At 46.8% G+C, this 22,067-nt stretch overlaps 3 protein-coding genes across 7 annotated transcripts; all 3 read left to right on the top strand.

Annotated features, from left to right (window-relative positions):
* Positions 1–20: 20 nt before the first annotated feature.
* GPN3 (GPN-loop GTPase 3) lies at positions 21–4,383 on the top strand. 2 transcript variants are annotated; one of them, XM_039724593.1, is made up of 8 exons: positions 21–227; positions 339–447; positions 1,375–1,542; positions 1,978–2,102; positions 2,729–2,844; positions 3,146–3,242; positions 3,611–3,739; positions 4,134–4,383. In XM_039724593.1, exons 2-8 carry the CDS (start codon positions 357–359, stop codon positions 4,194–4,196), a joined length of 789 nt encoding a protein of 262 aa, XP_039580527.1. In that variant the 5' UTR covers positions 21–227; positions 339–356; the 3' UTR covers positions 4,197–4,383. The 2 variants fall into 2 exon arrangements, with proteins under 2 accessions (XP_039580527.1, XP_039580526.1); XM_039724592.1 differs by having other exon boundaries at positions 21–267.
* Positions 4,384–5,465: 1,082 nt separating this feature from the next.
* On the top strand, positions 5,466–10,074 carry ARPC3 (actin related protein 2/3 complex subunit 3). Its single transcript, XM_039724821.1, has 7 exons — positions 5,466–5,618; positions 6,576–6,675; positions 7,575–7,651; positions 7,923–7,991; positions 8,265–8,391; positions 8,710–8,804; positions 9,565–10,074. The coding sequence occupies exons 1-7, from the start codon at positions 5,613–5,615 to the stop codon at positions 9,625–9,627; spliced, it is 537 nt and encodes a 178-aa protein (XP_039580755.1). The 5' UTR covers positions 5,466–5,612; the 3' UTR covers positions 9,628–10,074.
* A 558-nt stretch (positions 10,075–10,632) lies between these two features.
* On the top strand, positions 10,633–21,856 carry ANAPC7 (anaphase promoting complex subunit 7). 4 transcript variants are annotated; one of them, XR_005629319.1, is made up of 12 exons: positions 10,633–10,851; positions 12,245–12,431; positions 12,896–13,015; positions 14,083–14,194; positions 14,423–14,576; positions 14,683–14,825; positions 15,060–15,177; positions 15,541–15,737; positions 16,391–16,615; positions 17,002–17,152; positions 18,018–18,476; positions 20,316–21,856. XR_005629319.1 is itself a non-coding variant. In XM_039724651.1 (11 exons), the coding sequence occupies exons 1-11, from the start codon at positions 10,751–10,753 to the stop codon at positions 18,205–18,207; spliced, it is 1,698 nt and encodes a 565-aa protein (XP_039580585.1). In that variant the 5' UTR covers positions 10,633–10,750; the 3' UTR covers positions 18,208–21,856. The 4 variants fall into 4 exon arrangements, 2 of the variants coding, with proteins under 2 accessions (XP_039580585.1, XP_039580586.1); XR_005629318.1 differs by having other exon boundaries at positions 18,018–20,504; positions 21,458–21,856; XM_039724651.1 differs by having other exon boundaries at positions 18,018–21,856.
* Positions 21,857–22,067: the final 211 nt, after the last annotated feature.

The following is a 22,067-nucleotide window of genomic DNA, read 5'->3' as shown; positions in this document are numbered from 1 at the left end:
CGGGGGGGCCCGGGGGCGCTGTCGGTGTTACCGGAGGCCCCTCGGGCCGCGGCGGGTCCCGCTCCCTCACCGCGCGCGCACGTGCGCCCGCCCCAGCGCCGCCGTCTCGCGAGAGGGGCGTGCACGGTTTGACCCCGCCGGCTCGCCGTAGCGCGGCGGGCAGGGCCGTGCGCTGAGCCGCCGCGGCTCCGGGCCGAGCTACGGAGCGCCGCAGCGGCCATGCCCCGGTACGCGCAGCTGGTGATGGGCCCGGCGGGCAGCGGGAAGGTGAGCGGGGAGCGGCGGGGAGCGCCCCGGGAGAGCCCCGGCGGCTCCTGACGGCCGCGTGTGCCTTGCAGAGCACGTACTGCTCCACCATGGTGCAGCACTGCGAGGCGCTGGGCCGCGCCGTGCAGGTGGTGAACCTGGACCCGGCGGCCGAGCTCTTCAGCTACCCCGTGATGGCAGGTGAGCGCAGCCCGGCCGCCCTGCTCCTCCGGAACGGGGCCCGTGCAGCGCCGGGGGAGCTGTGGGGAAAGCCTTTCCATAAACCAGCGTGTGGTGCTTGAATGGGTGAATAATTCTGGGCTGGTAGCAAACAGAGCTCAGGGATGGCAGAGATCAATGCGCTCTTGGGGCTCCTCTTGCCCTGTGCCGGCTGCTGCTTAATGCCTGTATTGACCTGCGCCGGTGGTTGATGCCGCAGTTGTGAGGGCAGCAGCGGTGTTTGTGTCTGAACGGAGATGATGAGGAAAGCATCTTGACCTGGCCAAGCAGCTGAGATACTTTCAGAAGAGATTCATTAGAGGAGCCAGGACCTTAAGAGGAAAATCTGGGGGATGTGATGTTTCCCAGACAGTCACCAGGAACCCTCAAAAGACCCCCACAAACAAGTCCCGGGAGATATTTAGCATATATTTACTTAGGGAATTAAGTAGTTTGTGTGGATCTCATGGACATAACCTGTTGTGTTTGGCTGCTGGCTGTGCCAGGGAGATCCCCCAGCACTGCTGTGAAGTCCTGTTGGTTTCCTCAGCTGATTTCCCAGCCCGCAGAGCCCATTCCCGGCCTGCAGAGCCCATTCCCGGCCTGCAGAGCCCATTCCCAGCCTGCAGGGCCCATTCCGTGCCTGCAGAGCCCATTCCGTGCCTGCAGAGCCCATTCCCAGCCTGCAGAGCCCATTCCGTGCCTGCAGAGCCCATTCCGTGCCTGCAGAGCCCATTCCCAGCCTGCAGAGCCCATTCCCAGCCCGCAGAGCCCATTCCCAGCCTGCAGAGCCCATTCTGTGCCTGCAGAGCCCATTCTGTGCCCGCAGAGCCCATTCTGTGCCTGCAGGGCCCATTCCCAGCCTGCAGAGCCCATCCCCTGCCTTTGGGGCTGTTTGTGTTGTTGCAGACATCCGTGAGCTGATAGAAGTGGACGATGTCATGGAAGATGAGTCCTTGAGGTTTGGCCCCAATGGTGGCTTGGTGTTTTGCATGGAATACTTTGCCAACAACTTCAGCTGGCTGGAGGAGAGCCTCGGGCACGTGGAGGATGACTATGTGTTGTTTGATTGCCCAGGTAAACACACAACAATGTTTTGGTATCGCTCTTCATAAGCATTGAAAAATTCACAAATTGGAAAATTCGCAAATTGGAAAATTTGGCTGTAGACTGTTGTGATAATTCCCATTTTGTTGAGTTGTTAACAGTTGTCAGAGTCACTTTCAGGTGTCTCAGGAGTGAACTTGGTCCTGGGCTGGTCTGGATGACTGCACAGATGTTTGGTAGCATCATCATGAGCTGTGGCAACTGCAAACTAACACTAACTGGAGACCAAAGGAGAAAAAAAACCCTTTTATTTATTTACCACTTCACCCAAACACAGTCAGAGCTGCCTGAAAAGAGGATTTCCTTATCACTTTTTATTTAAATGCATTTCTCCTGTCTACATATAACTGTGGACTGTTCTGTTTGCTTCACATTCCAACTGTTAACATGCTGAGTGTGCCCCAGGTCAGATTGAACTCTACACACACCTGCCAGTGATGAAGCAGTTGGTGGAGCAGCTGCAGCAGTGGGAATTCCGTGTCTGTGGAGTTTTCCTTGTGGATTCTCAGTTCATGGTGGAATCTTTCAAGGTATCCATTTGAAATCTGTTGATAAAAGTTCATTTTTATGAAGAACAACAAGTCTGAGCCATTCAGGGAGATGGGTTTGCCCAGGGGAGAAATTGTCAGGTCCAGGGAGATTGGTTCTGTCATCACAGCCAAGGACACACAGCAAGGACAATCCCAGATGGATGTAAGGACAGCCAGCACTGTGAGAGTGGTCAGACTGGGACAGGCATTCATGGGGTGTAAACTTGACTGGACAAACCCCAGGGCAGCCTGGTCTGACCTGGAGTGCTTCTGTTTGAGCAGATGTAGGAGCCAGATAACCTCCACAAGTCCCTTCAAGCTGAATTCTTCTGGGATTCCACGAGGGCTTTCTCAGACCCCAAGAAGAAGCAGGCCACCTTCCCCATTTAGTCCCAAGCAGGGTTTGGGTTTTCTTAATGCCCTTTTCAGTGCCAGATCCATATCTGAGGCTCCACAAATTGAGGGGATTCTTGGCACCTCCTTTTTCCAGCAGAGAGGATGATTGCTCATATGGCTTTGTGTCCATGCTCCATATGTTCATTACCAGATCTGGCCTGTGGTTGAGTGTCCTGCGTGTTTGTGTTGTTTTTCTGTACTTTAATACATCATTTTTCATCCTCTTCAAGTTTATCTCTGGAATCCTGGCAGCTCTCAGTGCAATGATATCTTTGGAGATTCCACAGATTAACGTCATGACCAAAATGGATTTGCTGAGCAAGAAAGCCAAGAAGGAAATAGAAAAGTAAGTTCCAAGAAAATAATTTACTCTGTAGTACAATATACCGAGGCAAACTTCACTGAAAGTTGAGTCTAACGTTTCCCACAATTAAAAACATACTCATTTGGAATGGGAGAAGATGGATTTTGTTTATTTCAACAATAATCTTGAAACATCTGGGTAGGATGCTTAGTTTAGTCAGAGTCAAAAGAATAGCTCCATGTTTGTACTGATCTCTGGATTTTTCTGTAAATAATTATCTTGGATCTGTTGTGTCTTTCTGAATGACAGACTTTCAGTGGTGATGATGACTTTGTTTCTCCAGGTACTTGGATCCAGATATGTATTCTATGATTGAAGATTCTACAAATATAATGAAAAGTAAAAGGTTTAAAAAACTGACCAAATCTATATGTGGATTGGTAGGTACATTGCTTTTGAGCTGCAACACTAAAATTCACTTCACTTTTTGCTTCTTTTGATTTGGGTTTTGTTTTTCAGATTGGCATGAGATTATTGATATTACTGATATGATACTGTTGATATTTGGATCATAGCCAATACATTTTATTTGAATTTTCTTCTTTTGGCAATTTTGGGAGTTTGCTGCTGTGTAGAACTTAGGATTGGTAGCCAGGTGTTCTGAGCAGGGAATTGCCATTGGTTTGCAGTGTGACTAAATGCTATTTTAGAAGCCAGACAAGAGTGGTTCAGGGAAGTGGCTTTGGGTGCTGTGATGGAGATGAACCTTCTGCATTTCCCTGCCCACATGCTGTGACTGCCTGTGCAGATTGATGACTATGGCATGGTTCGATTCCTGCCCCTGGATCGCTCTGATGAGGAGAGCATCAACATCGTGCTGCAGCACATCGACTTCACCATTCAGTATGGAGAGGATCTGGAATTTAAGGAACCAAAGGTAGGGGACTGCTGGTGAGAAGATGAAAAATTAGAAATTAGCCATAATAGAAGTTGTAATGTAAATATGTTCTTTGCCTTGCTAATAAATTATTGTCTTAGTACAGTTCACAATAAGCCATGTTTAGTCTTTCAGTGACAATGCTTGTATCATCTTCATTTAGTTACAGAAATGAAAATCTTTAATATTATCTTGCATATGCAGATTGATCAATGGTTGTTTAAAAGTATTGGTTTTCAAAATTAACAGAGTTTTAACCTTCAAATGCCAAAAAGGACCACTGAGATCACAAGGATGTTTTCCTGCATTTTTTCCTGTTTCAAAGTCCCCTAATGATTCCTGTGTTCAACCCAGGAAGGTTTATATTTTTCTGGGTTTGTTTTTTTTTTTACAGGAATGTGAAGAAGATAAATCTCCTCTTGTGGATGAATACTTTCAAGATCGTGTGGATGAGTAAGAAACATGTTCATACTGGGAGGAAAATACTTCACTTTTTGGTAAAAAATAAAAATGAAATAAAAAAACCCCAGCCCCTACACAAACACACTTGATGTTTTATCTGTAAAATAACTAATATTTATAATGGAGAGTGAGTTACATGACCTTGTAATTACTTTAATAAACAATTTTTCTTTTTTACTATGCTTGTGTGTGTTTTAAAATACATAGGCCAGTGTTAGTACATATAAAAAAAGCAGAACTGGGCAAGAGGTTGAACAGACCAGTAAATCCTCCATATTTAGAGGAAAAGGACTCAGAAAAATATTGAATTGGCTGAATTAAACTATTCAAAAGTTGGGGAAACTACAGAGGTTTAATTGACCTCGAGACTGCCTTGGGATGAGCAGGGTGCTCATGCTAAGGCAGTCTGGAGGTGACTTTGGGCGTGTTGAAAGGATAAACCCCAGCCCTGCAGCTGAATTATTGTGACTCGCCTTCCAAACCTCCCCGTTTTGTCTCCCTGACTCACACCGGGAGTCATGAGATACCAGGGGCAGTTTCAGCAACGCTGGGTCTCGGAAGGTAATGGCCTGACAGCAATTGGAGCGTGCACCTTAAAGTACTGCATCCCTCGGAACACAGCACCTTGGACCCCTCTGGTGCTTCCGTACACGAACTGCCCCGGCTGGGCTGGGCTGGAGACGCACGGGAGAGAAAAGAGCTGCGAGCGCAGCATCCCGGCACCCCTGCCCCGCCAAAAGCGCTGCCTCCCGGGACCCTCCCGGTACCGGCAGTGCCCTGGCAGAGCAGTGCCTGTCCTGGCCGTTCCCCTCCCGGTACCGGCAGTGCCCTGGCAGAGCAGTGCCTGTCCTGGCCGTTCCCCTCCCGGTACCGGCAGTGCCCTGGCAGAGCAGTGCCTGTCCTGGCCGTTCCCCTCCCGGTACCGGCAGTGCCCTGGCAGAGCAGTGCCTCTCCTGGCCGTTCCTGTAGGGCACAGCGCTGCCTCCCGGGATTCCTCCCGGTACCGGCAGTGCCTCTCCCGGCCGTTCCCGTACAGACACAGCTCTGCCTCCCGGGATTCCTCCCGGTACCGGCAGTGCCTCTCCCGGCCGTTCCCGTACAGACACAGCTCTGCCTCCCGGGATTCCTTCCCGGTACCGGCAGTGCCTCCCCGGCCGTTCCCGTACAGACACAGCTCTGCCTCCCGGGATTCCTCCCGGTACCGGCAGTGCCTCTCCCGGCCGTTCCCGTACAGACACAGCGCTGCCTCCGGGGCGGTGCGCGGCTCCCGCCTCCCCTCCTCGCACCGCCTCTGCCGCTGCCTCATTTCCTGCAGCGCAGGCGGAGCAGGAAGCTCTGTGCCCGCTTCGCTGGCCGCTTCGCCCCGTTCCCCTCCCGCCCGGCTCCGCCGAGCCGCCTGCTGCCCTTCGAGATGCCGGTGAGCGGCTCCGCGGCTCCGCGGCGCGGGCAGGAGGGCGCGGGGCGGCGGGGCCGATCCCGGCCGGGGAAGGGGCTCTGCTGGCCGCGGGGTCTGCGGGGGCAAAGAGGGGCTGCAGCTGCGGGGAGCGCCGCCGAGAGCGGGGAGCGGCTCTGCGTGGGAGGCTGCTGCAAGGCCGGCGCCTTCCTCTTCCTCTTCTTCCTCTTCTTCCTCTTCCTCTTCCTCCTCTTCCTCTTCCTCCTCTCCTGCCAGGGATCCACCCGGGGGAGAGGGCGGCCGCAGCAGGGCTTTGCTCTGCCTGTGTTCGCACCACCTTCCTCCCAGTGAAATAAACTGCTTTTTACACCCAGCCTCTCGCAGTCACATCCTCCTCTGCCCCCCACAAAAGGTGAGGGGTTCCCCGTGGCCTGGCACAGCGCCTTGGAAAGTGCCTGAAACTGAGCTCATTAGTTGTTTAGAATCGGTTTTCCAGGAAGGATTTGTTGTATGCAGAAAGCTGGTTTGTTTTTCACTTAAATCGGTTTTGTTGGGATTTTTTTTTACTGCATTAAGCCTGGCTTTATTTATAATTATCTACTATTAATAGCCAGACATGGAAATAAATTACATATTTTTTAATGACCAACTAACTTTCAGTGCAATTCCCCAAAACTCAGGTGGGTAAGTGGGGCTGTTACCCCTTGGAACTGCCAGGATGGGGTCAGGCAGCCTGGGGATGCACTGTGCCTGCAGACCAACAATACAGATTTTATCCCATTTCCCAGTGCTTTCCTGATCTTCACCAGAATAGCACCAAGATCTGGACCCAAATAGAAAATAGCAGTTGTTTGTGCAAGGAAAAAATGCTGGAAGCATCATAATGAACTAGGCTGTGACTCCTGCTTGATGAAGACACATGATTGGATATGGAAATGTCTATTTTCAGTAGGATCAATAACCAGCTCTCCCTGTCTCTAGGCTTACCACTCCACTTTAATGGACTCAGACACCAAGCTAATTGGGAACATGGCACTGTTACCCATCAGAAGCCAGTTCAAGGGCCCAGCACCTCGAGAAAGTAAGTTTATAATAATCTCTGAATTAACTGGATGTAGCTCATCACCTCAGGGGTTGATCTAAGCCAGCCCCAGCAAGAGTCACTGGTGGGAAGTGGAAGTTTTCAACCACTTCAGCTGTGCAAATCGTAGAAAATAATTATGCACAGCTAACTGTGCCTCGTGTTGAGTTAGTGGTTTCAGTAACCAAGCCTCTGGTTGCTGTTGTGGTGCTTCCCCCTGTGCTCCCGAGCAGGGTTTTGAGGAGGTGTGAAGCCTCTGTGGCAGAGGAAGTGGAGGTTCAGCCACAGAGAGCTCGTGCTCTGAGGGACAGCAGCACTGACGGGTGTGGGGCTTCAAAGTCTGCAGTTCCAGGCACCCCGACAGGCCCACAGGCAGCCAGGACAGATTCCCCTTCTGTCCTGAGCTTCCCAGGCCTGGTGTTCCCCAGAAATGTGGGTTCAGTTTGAACAGGGAAATGGAAAGGGAGTGTTTCTGGATTTAAGCAGTCTTGGATGGTAGCAGAAGTCAGATTGTCACTGATTGTGGCTGTGTTCTGCTCCCCTCCTTTATTTGAGGAGGATAATGGCATCTGAGTGATTGTGCTTTCTCCAGAAACTATTTTTCTATCCTTTTATGATGTTAAAACTCTGATGAGTTACTCAAAAGTGGGGAACTGCTGAACTGCTGCTGTTTGTGAAGTGACATGTCAGAGGGGAAGGAGAAGAGAGTAGGAAGCTCAAATATTACAGTCTAAACTCATGGTGTTTCAGAAGTTTTCTGTTATCTGGTGCTGACTTCTGCTTTTTGTAAATACCATGGTTTTGCTTTTGCAATAATCCTTATTTATGTACTTCAGTGAGTAAAAGTACAAATGTAGTGTAATAGTGCACTGCTTAACTCTTTATCTCTTTTTTTATAGCTAAGGACACAGATATTATAGATGAAGCCATCTACTACTTCAAAGCTAATGTTTTCTTCAAAAATTACGAAATTAAGGTAATTTTGTGAGATCCTGAGCATATTCTAGTTCTTTGGAGGGTTGGTGCTGTGAATATAAATTTATTTTCAAGGAAGTAATTCTAGAAGATCACAAAAACTCCCCTTCCCCTCCCACTTAATCTTTAAAGCTGGGTAAATGTCATGAATTGCAAATCTCTCTCTCTCATGGGGAAACTAGAGCCCAAAGTGATTTGAATTCATTCCTGTTTCAGACTTTATCAGTTCCACAAAGTCCTGGAATCTAAGAGTTGCTGCTCTTGTTTTGCAGAACGAGGCTGACAGAACTCTGATCTATGTGACCCTCTACATTTCTGAGTGTCTGAAGAAGCTGCAAAAGGTGAGAAAGCTGAATTCCTGTGCAGGTGGGAAACAGTCTCTTCTGAGGGTTGTTCTAAGGAAAGGATTTCCTGATATTCTCCTTCCAGGGGAACAAATAATCCCGTTCACCCCAGACCCCGTTGTCAGAGCCTCAAATACTCCAAGGCTGTGGGTGTGCTGTGTTGCTCTTCTTGATGAGTTTTCATGTTCCAGATTTGTAAAATATTTGGGTCTAACGCTCTGTCAGCTTTTGTTCATCACTGCTCACCCTCTGTTTGCCTGGTTCTTCCAGTGTAACTCCAAAGGCCAGGGAGAGAAGGAAATGTACACCCTGGGAATCACAAACTTCCCAATCCCAGGGGAGCCTGGCTTTCCGCTGAACGCCATCTACGCCAAACCTGCCAACAAGCAGGAGGAAGGTAAGGCTGACCCAGGGCTTCTGAGGGTCACACTTCATTAACTGCACTTTTGGGACTGCAGTTAGACAAATTACTTCAAACCTAAATCTTCTAAATCTGCAGTCTGTCTTCTGAAGGCAGCACAAGCTGGATTTTCTGACCTTGAGGATCCCCCATGTTCCGTAGATAAACCGAGCTTATCAGCTCAGCCAGCTGCAGCCTGCAGATGTGAAACTCCCTCTCTGCTTTAAGCAGGGATGTCTGATGTGTTAAATCCCTGTTAAATCCAGTTTGGGTTGGTGCTGCCCATTCACCCTGGTTTTGCTGTGCTGCTTTCAGAGGTGATGAGGGCCTACCTGCAGCAGCTGAGGCAAGAGACCGGCCTTCGCCTTTGTGACAAAGTGTTTGATCCTCAGAGCGACAAGCCCAGCAAGGTGAGAGCCCAGTGGCATCAGCACAGGCTTAGAGAGAGGCTGGGGCTGTTTCTTCAGCCACGTGTGGAGAGCAGTGAGGTGATGGGGTGAGGGTAACTTCAGCCAAGCCTGCCTGATTTTACAGTGAAATGGCAGCTGCAAGTTATCAATAAATTTAATTTAATGCGATGTGACAGTGAATGCCAGGTTGGGTTGCTTTCAAAAGCAGGGCAGTAATGGGAGGTGTCTGGTTCAGCTCTTCAAAGCACTGCACATCTGCTCGTGGCTGGATTGCAAAGGGAGTTCACAAGCACGAGAGGAGCTGTTTCTCTTCCCAGGCAGCTCTGATTTGAGAGCTGCTTTGAAGTCGATTGTTTTGCCTCGTGTCCTGATTGAAAAAATCGCTAATCAATGAATGAGTCACCTCCTGAGTGTTCATGTTTCATGTGCAAATGTGACTGCATTTAATGTCAAAATCACTTAGGCTAATTTACTTTTAAAGGCATAGCTTCTTGATGTATCCCTCATTTATGATTGTATTGGAATAAAATATAACCAAAGTAAAATAAGAGAAAGTAGAGTTCCCGTTTTAATTCAAAGTCCTGTAATATGAGCTCATTGTGTCCATTCCTGTTGAATTGTTCACCTCAATTCCAGTGGAAACCAGCGTGGAAAACTATCTGTAAAACTGGAGCCTTAATATTTGTTATGTGTCAGAGATTGAATACTTTAAATTCAGTAGAAACCACTTCTGATTTTCTGACTCTACTTCCTTCTGCAGTGGTGGATCTGCTTTGTGAAGAGGCAGTTCATGAACAAGAGTCTCTCAGGCCCTGGGCAGTGAAGCAAAGTGGCAACAACTTTGAGCATTTCCACAGCAAGATGTTTGAGTCTTTTGCCTTTGTTTTGGATACGTTTTGTACCAAGAAAGAATTAAGTGCTTATGAAGTAAAAAAAAAAAAGAGAAAAAAAACCAAACCTGTCAATGAGTGATAGAGGGAGAGCAAAAAGATAAGTTGTGTAAGCAAATATTATTAAGCTGGTGCTTAATAAGTGATTTCTAACGTGCTGTTTCAGATGCAAGCTGCTTTGTAATTGTGGCTACAGCATTTAAAACAGGGCTTGTATTTAAGAGAAGAAATGGGCTTGGCTGTGGGGCAGGGGAGCTGTGTCATTGCTCTGCTGGCTGGAGTCGGAATGTCTGGGGAAAAAAAACCTCTCACGCTGTGTTGTCCAGTGCGGTGATTTTTACCTTGTTTTCAATAAAATTTGCTTGTAATTAATGTGGTAACTACTGTGTGTCTTATGGACAGTAGTAAAGAAATCAAAGGGTTTTTTTTTTTTTCTTTTTGGTGAAAGGCTTTGGGGTGACCTAATTGTGGCCTTGCAGGACTTGAAGGGACGAGGGGGAATGGCTTCAAGCTGAGGGAAGGCTGAGGAAAAAATGTGAGGGATTTTCCAGAAGAAATGTAGGTTTTGAACGGTCTTTCTCCTCCATTACCAATTTTTATAGGCAGGAGTCAGAGACCTATGTCACATTTATGACATAGCCTATGTCACACTTATGTCAGAGAGCTCAGCCACATTTAGCTGCAGCACCCATCAGCGTGTTCGCAGAAGGCCAGGGGCCGGCCTCGGGGGCCGTGGAGGCACGGGCAGTGTGTGTCTCGCCCCAGAGCACCCTCAGCGGAGCGGGTCCCCTCACGGCCGCGCCCTCACCCCGCTCTCCCCTCACGCCCTTCCCGCCGCCGCGGGGGGTCCTCGCCGCGGGCTGCCCTCCGCGCGCCTGTCGGGCCGGGCCGGCAGCGCCTCGGCCGCCTGCAGGCGGCGGCGCGCGAGGACCCCTGCGTGGCGCCATTTTGGAGCGGCGGCGGCGGCGGCTCCGTGCCCGGCGCCTGCTCGGGCTCTCTCCCGGTTCCCTCCCGGTTCCCTCCCGGCCCCGTCCCCTTCGTCCCGCCGGCGGCAGCATGAGCGTGGTGGAGCACGTGCGCGAGATGGCGGCCGCCGGGCTGCACTCGAACGTGCGGCTGCTGAGCGGGCTGCTCCTCACCATGAGCGGCAACAACCCGTGAGTGCCCCGCCGGCAGGGGGCGCGCGGGGCGCGGGCCGTGAGGGAGCGGGGCCGCCCCTGGCTGTCCCTGCCCTGTGCTGTGTGCCTGCCCTGCCCTGTCCCGTCCCTGTCCTGTGCTCTGCCCCTGCCCTGTCCCGTCCCTGCCCTGTGCTCTGGCCCTGCCCTGTCCCGTCCCTGTCCTGTGCTCTGCCCCTGCCCTGTCCCGTCCCTGATGGCGGCCGCCGGGCTGCACTCGAACGTGCGGCTGCTGAGCGGGCTGCTCCTCACCATGAGCGGCAACAACCCGTGAGTGCCCCGCCGGCAGGGGGCGCGCGGGGCGCGGGCCGTGAGGGAGCGGGGCCGCCCCGGCTGTCCCTGCCCTGTGCTCTGTCCCTGCCCTGCCCTGTCCTGTCCCTGTCCTGTGCTCTGCCCCTGCCCTGTCCTGTCCAGCCTGGCCTTGGAAACTTCCAGGGATCCCTGCCGGGGATGGAGCCCGCCTCTGTTCGGGGATCAGCATCAGCGTCCCTTTGGGGTGCCCGCCACAACACTGGTGTCCTGGCAGAGAATCACAGAATCACCCAAGGGACCTTGAGGGTTTTGTTTCACCCCTCCTGCCTCCTTCCACTATGCCAGGTTGCTCCAAGCCCTGTCCAGCCTGGCCTTGGAAACTTCCAGGGATGGGGCAGCCACAGCTTCTCTGGGCACCCTCAGGGCCTTCCCACCCTCACAAGTCAGAATTTTCCTAATATCCAGTCTAAAGCTGCGCTCTGTCAGTATGAAGCCATTCCCCCTTGTCCTGGCACTCCAGGCCATTGTAAATTGTCTCTCTCCATGGTTTTTGTTGGCTCCCTTCAGGTCCTGGAAGGCCACGGTTGGGTCATTTGGTCTGCACACATATTAGGAGTTTTATTAAGGGGGTTTTTATAGTGCAGGAACAGGGATTAGCAGCAGAAGAGCTGTACAAGGAGCTGGGTTGCCTTTTAAACTTGAGTCCAGACAAAACTCTATTCTTTTAAACTTGAGTTCAAACAAAAGTGTTCTGAAATCTGAACGGGCGAAATGCTGGATCCTTACCTGACAAAAGGTGAATGAATCCTAGGAGAAAGTTGATGCAATGGATGTTTACAGCCTGTGGCTTGTTACAGAAAGGATGAGGACAGTGGCCAAGCAGCCAAACACTGAGCTGCTGTTGCTGCTGAGGTGTCAGGAGTGGCTGCAGGATTTGTTTGTTCACAGATAAAATAAATTGTGAGATAAGCCCTGTGCTGTTGCTCAATGGTCCCTCCAGCGCAGTGAAGGAGCTGCAGCAGTTGCAGGTTGAAGCCAGACAAACCAAAGCTACAAATACTTTGTTTCTGTAAGGTTTGGATTCTTTTGCAGCCACCTGATCTCAGCCTTTGGTTTCTCGCAGGGAGCTGTTCTCTCCCTCTCAGAAGTACCAGCTCCTGGTGTATCATGCAGACTCCCTGTTCCATGACAAGGAGTACAGGAATGCTGTCAGCAAGTACACCATGGCCTTACAGCAGAAAAAAGCCTTGAGTAAAACCTCCAAAGTCAGGCCTTCTACTGGGAGTGCTGCATCAACGCCCCAAAGCCAGGTATTTAAGAATTGATAATGCTGCATCAAGTGATCACATTCCCCTTCCATTTAGTGTGCTGACTCAATGTTCACAGAGTCTCTGAGGCTGGAAAAGATCCTTAAGGTTGAATCTCTGCCAAGTCCATCACTAACCATATCACCTTTACCACCTTTTAATCACCTTAGATTGTGCATTTTTCATGTCAAATAAAGCTGACATTTAAGGCTAATTAGTTGGGTAATATCTCTGGTGTTTTCTAATGCAAAACTTAAAATGGTCTCCAGCATGAAATTTTTCTCTGTGTGTACATCATACTTCTGATTTGAAGACAGGAACAATGTGAGCTAGCAGTGAGCTGCATTGTTAACTTACATGCACCAGCTATTTTTCAACACAGTATAAATATTTTCGAGGAAACCTTATTAAAATTTTCATACCTGATTAAACCAACATCATATTTCAATCTTTCTCTTTTCTTTCAGTGTTTACCGTCAGAAATTGAAGTGAAATACAAAATGGCTGAGTGTTACACAATGCTGAAGCAAGATAAAGATGCCATTGCTATTCTTGATGGGATTCCTTCCAGGCAGAGGACTCCAAAGGTGAATTCTGGCAGGTTTTTGTCACAGCCTCGTGGTCAGTGTATCTCTAGGGCAGAACATGTTATCTAGGTTTAGTGGCATTATGTCTTTTTCATTAGTGAAATATTGTTTGGTAGCATTTCCTAATTTTAAATTAGCTGATTTGGACCCTTTTCTCTAAAATAATACCATTTTTGTATTTTCTCTGTTAGAAAGAATTTAAAGAAAAAAAAAAGAAAGGAGTTAAATGTTTTGTGCATCTTTATTAACTTCTTGTATAGTTGGAGCAATGACAAATCTTTGAAAGGCTGGAGACTTTGGCAAGTAGAAGGTTTGCTAGTGCTCCATCTTTTAAAATCTTTTAATCCTTTTCAACAACAGTTTAGATAATGTTAAATATTTAGATCCCTTTGTGGTCTGCAGTGCCAAATCTGTGGAGTCTTTGCTTGCTGGCTCTGTTGCTCAGAAGGGCTTAAAAGATTAACACATCAGATCAGTCAACTGTGTTTCATGTTAAATTGTCCTAAAAGTGTACAGGCTTAAACTGCACTTAATGTCAGAGTGTTCTGACCAACTTGCAGAACAGAAAAAGAAGAAAAGATGAGGAAAGCAAACTTTTTGCCTATATAGGCCAGTAAATGGAAGTGCTGCAGCAGAAACCAGCTACTTGTGTTGTGAGGAGCTCAGATAATTTCTGTTCTTTGGTCAGTCATGGCTTCACTCAGAAGCTGAATGGAAACTCTCTGACTTGCTGAGCTAATTCAAACACTTCCATGGACACTTCCTGGAAGGGACTGATTAATGGATGTACAGATCCTTCTTGGCATCGTGTACTTGCCCATCTTTTGACTTCTTTGCTGCAGGATTTCAAGGTGCACAAAAGAATGTAGATTTTATTTCTGCGCTCAGAAAGAAGCCACAGTTTCCATTTTGTCCTATTTGGTACCTTGGAGTGTTCTCAGAAATGCAGGTTATGTTGTCTTCTGCCCAGAACAGAGGCAGGCAGGCTTGAAGACAGAGTTGTGACCTTTCTTAGTGCTTCTTTCTCCTGCCCACAGTGACTGTCCCCACCTTTCTGTTGTGTGCAGATCAATATGATGCTGGCAAATCTCTACAAGAAGGCAGGCCAGGAGCGCTCCTCGGTGACGAGCTACAAAGAGGTGCTGAGGCAGTGTCCCTTGGCCCTGGATGCCATCCTAGGTGGGTACCTGCACTCTGTCAGCACTGCAGTGTTCAGCCCTGTTAAAATTTTAATTACACTTCTGTAGCTGTCTTGATTTGCGTGTCATATCCACATTATGGAAATTGTAGCAAGCCCCGTAACCTGCTGTTTGTGCTTGTCAGGGGCTGGAGTTTCTGCTCCTCAGGCAGTTTGTATCAGCAGCAGTTTTGGGTGGCTGAGGCTGATGTGTGACCCCCTCTGAACAGGCTTGCTCTCGCTGTCGGTGAAGGGAGCAGAAGTGGCCTCCATGACCATCAACATAATCCAGAGCATTCCCAACTTGGACTGGCTCTCGGTGTGGATCAAGGCATACGCCTTTGTGCATACTGGAGACAACACCAGGGCAATAAACACCATTTGGTAAGAGCTGGCAGAGCGTGGTGCAATCAAATCATATATAAATTCTTATCTATAAAGATATTCAAAATGTCATTTATAAATAACATGCATTTATTTTCCCTTTAAGCTCTTTAGAGAAGAAGTCTTTGCTGAGGGATAATGTGGACTTGCTGGGGAGCTTAGCAGACCTGTACTTCAGAGCTGGAGATAATAAAAACTCTATCCTAAAATTTGAACAGGCACAAATGCTGGATCCTTACCTAATAAAAGGTGAGTAAATCCTGAGAGAAGGTTGACCTGAGGAGTAACAGCCACATTCAGTGAAATGTTGTATATTGTTTCCTCAGCTCTCAGTTCAGAATTGACATTCAGAAGCTGCATGTCTTGAGCCCTTCTAGGTAGTTGCACAGTTTAAAGTAGGTGTTTGTGGTTTTTGTGGCTTTTTTTTCTTGTGAATGAACTTTCTGTTTCTTGAGGATTGATCCTCCCAACGTGTCTCTTTAGGAATGGATGTTTATGGTTATTTATTGGCACGTGAGGGTCGGCTGGAGGATGTGGAGAACTTGGGCTGCCGGCTCTTCAACATTTCTGACCAACATGCAGAGCCCTGGGTAGTGTCTGGGTGAGTTTTCTTTCCTTTCTCACCTCAGCTCTGGGTTTGCTGAATGTGCTGGGTCACAGCTGACCCAGTGGGTTCAGCTTGTTGTGTTCAGAAGGTGCTTTTCTTCCCTGTCTGTTCTGTTCTTGGGTAACTTACATTAGCTCTCTGCAAATATCTATTGTGTTTTTTTCTCTATGTTAAATTTAGAGTTACAGACCTGTGCAATACCAGTAATATATTAAATATTAACAGTTTTAATATCTATATTAGGGTGTTTTAAATTTCTGAAGAAGTTTTTTTCTTACCTTCAAACACGAGAAGTTCAGAACCGCCGTGACTGCGCACAGGCAGCGCATGTTTACAATCCCTCTCCTTTTTCTGTAGGTGTCACAGTTTCTACAGCAAACGATACTCCCGTGCCTTGTACTTGGGAGCCAAAGCAATCCAGCTGAACAGCAACAGTGTCCAGGCCCTGCTGCTGAAGGGAGCTGCCCTGCGCAACATGGGCCGCGTGCAGGAGGCCATCATCCACTTCCGAGAGGCCATCAGGCTGGCGCCCTGCCGCCTCGACTGCTACGAGGGTGAGCCCTGGGCAGCTGCTCCCAGCTGCTCTCTGGGAGGGCTGCTGCCATGCTGATGGTGAGGCGAGGGGATGGGGAGCAGTTCTTTGCTGCTGTAAATAATTGTTACCCCAAGACCTGCGATTGATCGGGGAGGGATGTGAGAGAATGTGTGGGTTTGTAAGAATGATGTTCAGGAAGGGGTTTTCTTGGGTTTTGTGTTGTTTAATCTGGAGGTAAACAAACTTGGGTGTTTTGAGCAGCTCACTTTTGGATGGTGATGTTAACTGATGGTTAGTTCTGCTGGGAGCTTTGTTTTGTCGTATTTGTTTAAATATTTAAATCTGGCTGATCTCAACAGCAGCTCCATGTAGTGAAGAGTCCAGGTGAAGTGTTAATTCTCTCAGTAGTGTAATTGGACAAAAACATTAGATAAGGTTTACTTAGGGTTGGAGGTTTTTTCAGTGCCTGACCATTAATAAACATCAAGTCAATTATCTGTAGAATGAGTATGTTGACAAGCATAGATTCACTTTCTCAATTGCAATTTGTATTTGCTTATTGGAGTGTCAGCTGTTCAGCACCTGAGTGCTGCTAAGTGCAAATAATACTGAAGGGCTGAGTGCCTGTGGTGCTGACTCAATCCCTGAAGTGTTTCCATCTGACACCACCAGGTCTCATCGAGTGTTACCTGGCATCCAACAGCATCCGAGAAGCCATGGTGATGGCAAACAACGTGTACAAAACCCTGGGGGCAAACGCACAGACCCTCACCCTGCTGGCCACAGTCTGCCTGGAGGACCCAGTCACGCAGGAGAAGGCAAAAACATTGCTGGACAAAGCTCTCACACAAAGACCTGACTACATTAAAGCTGTGGTGAAGAAAGCAGAACTTCTCAGTAAGTTTCTTTTCCCCCTGTGTTGGTTTTTTTAAAGATACCCTTGTACATGGAGCCACATCCATGTGAAGGATGTGACAGTGATGATACAGTCCAGGGCTTTATCAGGTCTGTCCTGAAGGAAAAATCACAGGAATTAATTGCATCCAGCAGATGATATTAGACTTAGAGCAATTGCAAACAAAAATGTTTTGACTTCAGAGTAGATGTAATTGAATGTAACAGCTATTGCAACAAAAAGTCATTGTTCAGAGTTAATCTTGCAAGAAGTAGAGCCCTGCTCTGCTGACAGGTCTAGAGGGACAAATAGGAAGACCATGAACACTGTGACTTTTTATAGATTTGTCTCAGCTATTGATTTAAACAGTGGTTTTTCCTGTGAACAGGCAGAGAGCAGAAGTACGAGGATGGGATTGCCCTGCTGAGGAATGCCCTGGCCAACCAGAGTGACTGTGTCCTGCACCGCATCCTGGGCGACTTCCTGGTGGCTGTCAACGAGTACCAGGAGGCCATGGACCAGTACAGCATAGCCCTGAGGTAAAGCACACCCTGCCACTGCAGGGCCTTTGTGAGAGCCTGTCAGCTTCACTGAGTGAAAACATGAGCTACTGATTGATTAGGGTGAGAATCAGAGGTGGCTTTGTATCATTCTCCTTTAAAACAAGCAAAACCACACAAATGGCATCCTGCTCATGAATTGGTTGGTCTGAAGATTTCAAACTGAAAAGTGCAAAATGTAGGGACTGTATTAATGCTGAATATGTCACTAGGCTTGTGATTCCTTGACTAACAGAAGGATTAAGATATGGAATTATACATAGTTATTAATTATTTTATAGTCAGGCTTTAGGATTCATTCCTTTACACTAGAAGGTGCATATAAAAATGAGCTGTTTGATAAATTTAAAGAGTATGATTCAACTTAACATAACCTAAGTGCTATTTTAGGTTGTTACTTTTTAAAATATTCCCATGTTTTGATTGCAACATCTTCAATTTGCCTTAAACCCAGCACTTTATGTCCCCTGCAAACTTGCATAGCTTAAATGGGTCAGCTGGTTTTTGCCTGCATAGATTATATTTAGTCAGAGTCATTTAAATTTTTACTGCTTTCATGTTACTTTATAATTAGTACTGTTGGGAGAGGTGACCAAGTTTTCTGGAAGAGTGGGATGTTTAGATAAATGTGTTCTTGGGGATCAGAACTGTTTTATAAAGAGATTTAAGACTCACTGTTACAGCAGCTCAGGGGGAAGTTGCATCATCATCTGAAATAAGCTTCCTGATGATGTTAAACAGGAAGTGCAGACAACAGGATGAGATTGCATTGTTACTCTTTACACTGAGGCCACAAAGAGAAAAAAGTTTCAAGACAATGCTTTATTTTTCTTCCTTTCTTCAGTTTGGATCCAAATGACCAGAAGTCACTGGAAGGATTGCAGAAAATGGAAAAAGAGGAAAGTCCAACAGATGCCACGCAGGAAGAAGATGTGGATGACATGGAGGGAAGTGGAGAAGAGGGGGACTTGGAAGGCAGTGACAGTGAAGCAGCTCAGTGGGCAGATCAAGAGCAGTGGTTTGGGATGCAGTGAAAGCCTTCTGCTGCTTGTTTGGGCACTTGAACACACCACTAGGGCCACTCTTCTAGAAGAACAGAAACTGTTATTCTTTTTCAGTAACAAAGGATTTTTTTTTTGTTTTAATAGACTCTGAAACCAATTAAGAGTTCTGTGCATCTCAATACTGTGGAGATTCTTGATGCTTCTTATTTATTAAGTGTAAGGGACTAACTGCATCCGAGGTTATTTACAACTTCCATTTTGAAAAATTCCTGCTCAAACTAAAACCATCAGAATCTGAGGTGTGTAATGAGCCTTTTGTTTGTGATGAAAACAATGTCTGAGTTCTGTCCAGGCCAGAGTGTGCTTGGCCAGGTTGTAAATACAGTGGTTTGTACTCCTTTGTGGGAAAGGCCTTGCTCAGTTGTGTGCAGCCAGTTGAGTCTGGGGCAAGCTACTTGAGTGTGGCTGAAAGCAGCACTGTTCTTTTGCTGTTTGTTGAATTAATTTGTCTTTTTCTAGGGCATTACCTGTGCTGTCCAGGATAAATTTGGGACAATAGCAACTTGGACTCACTGGACACTTTTTGTAGCTGATTTCTCTGTGTACAGAATTGAGCCAGTGGTGGAGAATTAAAGTAATTTCTTCAGCCCTTACTAAACCCTGCATTCACTTAAAGCCTGTACATGAGCATTTATTTTAAAATGCAGTTTAGTTTTATTTCAGTATGTTCCTGGAAGGTTTTGCAGCAGTGACTCAAAGCACTTTACATTCTGTGTACAGCACTGACATTTAAATTGCTATAAAAAGAATTAATCCCTCTTTCCTTGCACTGCTGGAGAAATGTTAAATTATGCAAATACACATATTGTCCTGGTTTTTCCATGTTTATAGACTTCCTGGCTTTGTCAGGTAATTTTTAAATTCATGTCTTTTTCCCTCGTATTTTGAAACAAATTTGCTTCGTGTACAAATTTCCAAGTCAGCATTTCAAGGGTGAATTGCTTTGGGTAATCTAGAAACTGTTTCAGTTCTGTGGGCTTGATGTGTGGGAAGAGGAATTACTTATTTTTCTTGCAGTTCTGATTTCCTTAGTCTTTACCAAAATGTGGTTTTATAATCTTTATATCAAGAGCTTAATTCCTTTTGTATTTATTTTGTTACCACAGGTATGCTGGAACACACAGACTTTTTAGAAAGCTAAAAGATTAGTTTTGAGTGTCAGTTGGAGGAAAAATGGCTGTTTGTTACAGACACATGACATGGAAAAGAAGCTTCTCTGAAGCTTATCTGAAAGGCAGATAAGGGTAAAATATCCCTGATGTTGTATCAAAAATGCACAACAAAAGAGGCAGATTATTGTCTGTTTTGGAAATGTTCTGGTGTGTCATGGCTTACAGAGGAGGAGTCCAATAGTTCATCCATTTAAGCAAAGAAAACAGCTGCTTGTCTGTTCCCTCTGGAATTCTGTGGGCTTTAGAGTTTCCAAAATACCAAACTGAGTTATGGTTCCTTGGAGGTGCTGGGCAAGAGCAGCAAAGCAGAGCTGTCGTGGCACTTGGGTTGGCACAAGCTGCTCCTGCTCTTCAGTGAGCACATTCACCAAATGTGTAACATCTCAGGGAGAGCAAATATTTCATTAATGACTTTCTGGCACATGAGAGGCCTTGTCCTGCTCTTGTCTTTGCTGTTGCTGTGGGATGCAGTGAATGGATTTCAGCTCAAGTGGATTTCAGCTCATCACGTGTCTCGTGACAGAAAAAACGTGCAAGATATTCAAAGCATCTATTTTTATATAAAAAAGCTTTGCTTTCTCCTCACACTCAGCATTCAGTAGCTGAAAGCTGGGTAGCTGCATTAGCTTTCTAGTTGTATTCCAGACCTCTGCTGAGAATGAAAATTGAGTTTTGTTACTAAACTAAAGAGAGGATACCTTTAATTGATGAGGAGTAGATGAGATATGTGCTGTCTTTTTCAGCCATTTTATTCTAATGGTTCCTTTGAATAGGTCATTCATTTCGGGTGGAAACCACTGGCTTTGCACATTTCTCTGGAGTATTTACATGGAAGAGGAAACAGGAGAGCCACAGTTCTATTGAAACCATTCTGTTTGTAGATAATCTGATAATCTCTGCTTTTAGAACAGGCAGGAAACTAAAACTACTTCAGGATGAGTCCTTGGGTGCAGCTTGAGCAAACAAGTGTAGGCACAGCTCAGGACACCTGGAGATGGCTGTCCAAAGTGATTTGTATCCTCACAGCTTTGGTTTTCTGAGAACCTGGTTCCTTACTGGAAATGGGAAGTTGTGAGAGTGTGCAGATGAGGCCTGGTGAGTACCTGATGTGTTGGGCCTACGTAGCTGTGTGTGATCTTTGCACTGTGGCTGTGAACTTTGAGGTGCCATGCATGTTGAGGTTGTATGGAGGGATACATTTGGCCCTCACTTCAGAATTGTAGAGGGATTCTGCTTGGCTATTAATGAGCCTTCATTACTGCTTTAATTTTAGAATGTGATCTCTGCTTCTGCAGAGGTCTGGTACTCTCCAGTGCAGTTACAGGCATTTATTTCAGGGAATATAACAATTAGCCCTTAATAAGCAGCTGACCTGATTCCCTGCCTCAGTCACATGCTCTGCACCCGAGAAGAAAAGATCACAAAGCCAAGAGCTGAAGTTCAGGCTGTGTTAGATCAGTGATGGAAGTGAAACAGCTTGGACATGAGGCAGGAAATCTGTTGCCATTGCAGTTGTACTGTGGAGTGTTGGTGTTTGAGGTGCTGGGTGAGGGCAGAGTGCCCCTGTGTGCCTGAAATCCTTGAATTCAAACCACATATTTCATTACTAACTTTGCATTCGTTCCTACTTTGACAGGAAGTGATGGGAAGGGGACAGAATTTGTTCAAACTGTGCATAGACTTGGCTAAGGGCTAAAAGGCTGAATTTACAGAGTCTAAAAGCAGCACACATTGATGGTGTGGTTAGAAATTGCCTGAATAATGCATTTACTCCTGTTATGTGCTGATAGCACCTGCAATACTGGCAGTGTTTCTAGTTCTGAAGACTTCTACATCATGGGACTTCTGGAATTGTGAAGCAGAAATAAAGGAGGGACTGAGGACTGCTGACCAATATCAGTGTTCTCTGTTGAACTGAGGTGCTTCTTTTACTGCTGCTGCTGCTAACAGAGAGATTTTTGATTAACTAGGACTTCCCCCCCTCCTTCAGTAACTGTCTTCCTCATTAAGCCTCTTTGTGTGGTGATTCTTCCCTTCTTGCTTTTCAGGAGCTCAGTGATGTGGAAACTGATCCATGCAGGGCAGAAGCAGGATTTCTGATTCAGCAAACCTTATTCCCTCATTTAGATCTCAGTGGTAAGAAATCTGAAAGGCTGGGTCTGCCATTATCATTTCAAATTACACAAACATACCACAACCAAATATATTTAAAAAACCCAGATCTGCAGTCTCCATGGGTCTTAAATTCAGAGACCTTAGGAGAGCTTAAACTCAGTATAAACCTATGATTTCAAACTAAATAGTCTTAGTTAGTTAAAATGTGCTTTGGAAGCTGGAAAAGAGGAGGCAAGGATGTATATAAGACTAGGTGTTTGGGGAGGAAATTGATAATAAAATACAGTTATTTTTGTGCAAAGAGGGAAAAAATAAAATGTTCACCTGGGAAACTTCTGTGTAAATTTATGTATTAAATTGGCCAGTCCCTATCACTTGATGGAACAACAAAATAGAAAGAATAATCTCTGTTTTCACTCACTGGCTGGAGCTTGGCCTTTGCCTTGCAAAGTCTGGGGGGTGGGACTGGGTCCCCAGTGGATGTTTACTCTGGACAAGCCTCTCCCTTCCAAGAGCTTCCAGAGGGGCCAAGGATTTCATGAG

The sequence above is a fragment of the Passer montanus genome, unplaced genomic scaffold (assembly GCF_014805655.1).
Source record: "Passer montanus isolate IOZ18808 unplaced genomic scaffold, ASM1480565v1 scaffold53, whole genome shotgun sequence".
Classification (NCBI taxonomy): Eukaryota; Metazoa; Chordata; class Aves; order Passeriformes; family Passeridae; genus Passer; species Passer montanus.
This window is presented reverse-complemented; position numbering and strand designations above follow the sequence as displayed.

What these genes read in the sequence shown, in the direction of transcription:
- ANAPC7 (XM_039724651.1), top strand. Translation starts at nt 10,751, where the DNA reads ATGAGCGTGGTGGAGCACGTGCGCGAGATGGCGGCCGCCGGGCTGCAC. An exon ending in GAGCCCTGGGTAGTGTCTGG is followed by an intron (nt 15,178 to 15,540) that starts GTGAGTTTTCTT and finishes CTTTTTCTGTAG; the next exon opens with GTGTCACAGTTTCTACAGCA. An exon ending in CCGCCTCGACTGCTACGAGG is followed by an intron (nt 15,738 to 16,390) that starts GTGAGCCCTGGG and finishes TGACACCACCAG; the next exon opens with GTCTCATCGAGTGTTACCTG.
- ARPC3 (XM_039724821.1), top strand. An exon ending in GTCTGAAGAAGCTGCAAAAG is followed by an intron (nt 7,992 to 8,264) that starts GTGAGAAAGCTG and finishes TGGTTCTTCCAG; the next exon opens with TGTAACTCCAAAGGCCAGGG. An exon ending in AGAGCGACAAGCCCAGCAAG is followed by an intron (nt 8,805 to 9,564) that starts GTGAGAGCCCAG and finishes TTCCTTCTGCAG; the next exon opens with TGGTGGATCTGCTTTGTGAA.
- GPN3 (XM_039724592.1), top strand. Translation starts at nt 220, where the DNA reads ATGCCCCGGTACGCGCAGCTGGTGATGGGCCCGGCGGGCAGCGGGAAG. An exon ending in GCCAAGAAGGAAATAGAAAA is followed by an intron (nt 2,845 to 3,145) that starts GTAAGTTCCAAG and finishes TTGTTTCTCCAG; the next exon opens with GTACTTGGATCCAGATATGT. An exon ending in TGGAATTTAAGGAACCAAAG is followed by an intron (nt 3,740 to 4,133) that starts GTAGGGGACTGC and finishes TTTTTTTTACAG; the next exon opens with GAATGTGAAGAAGATAAATC.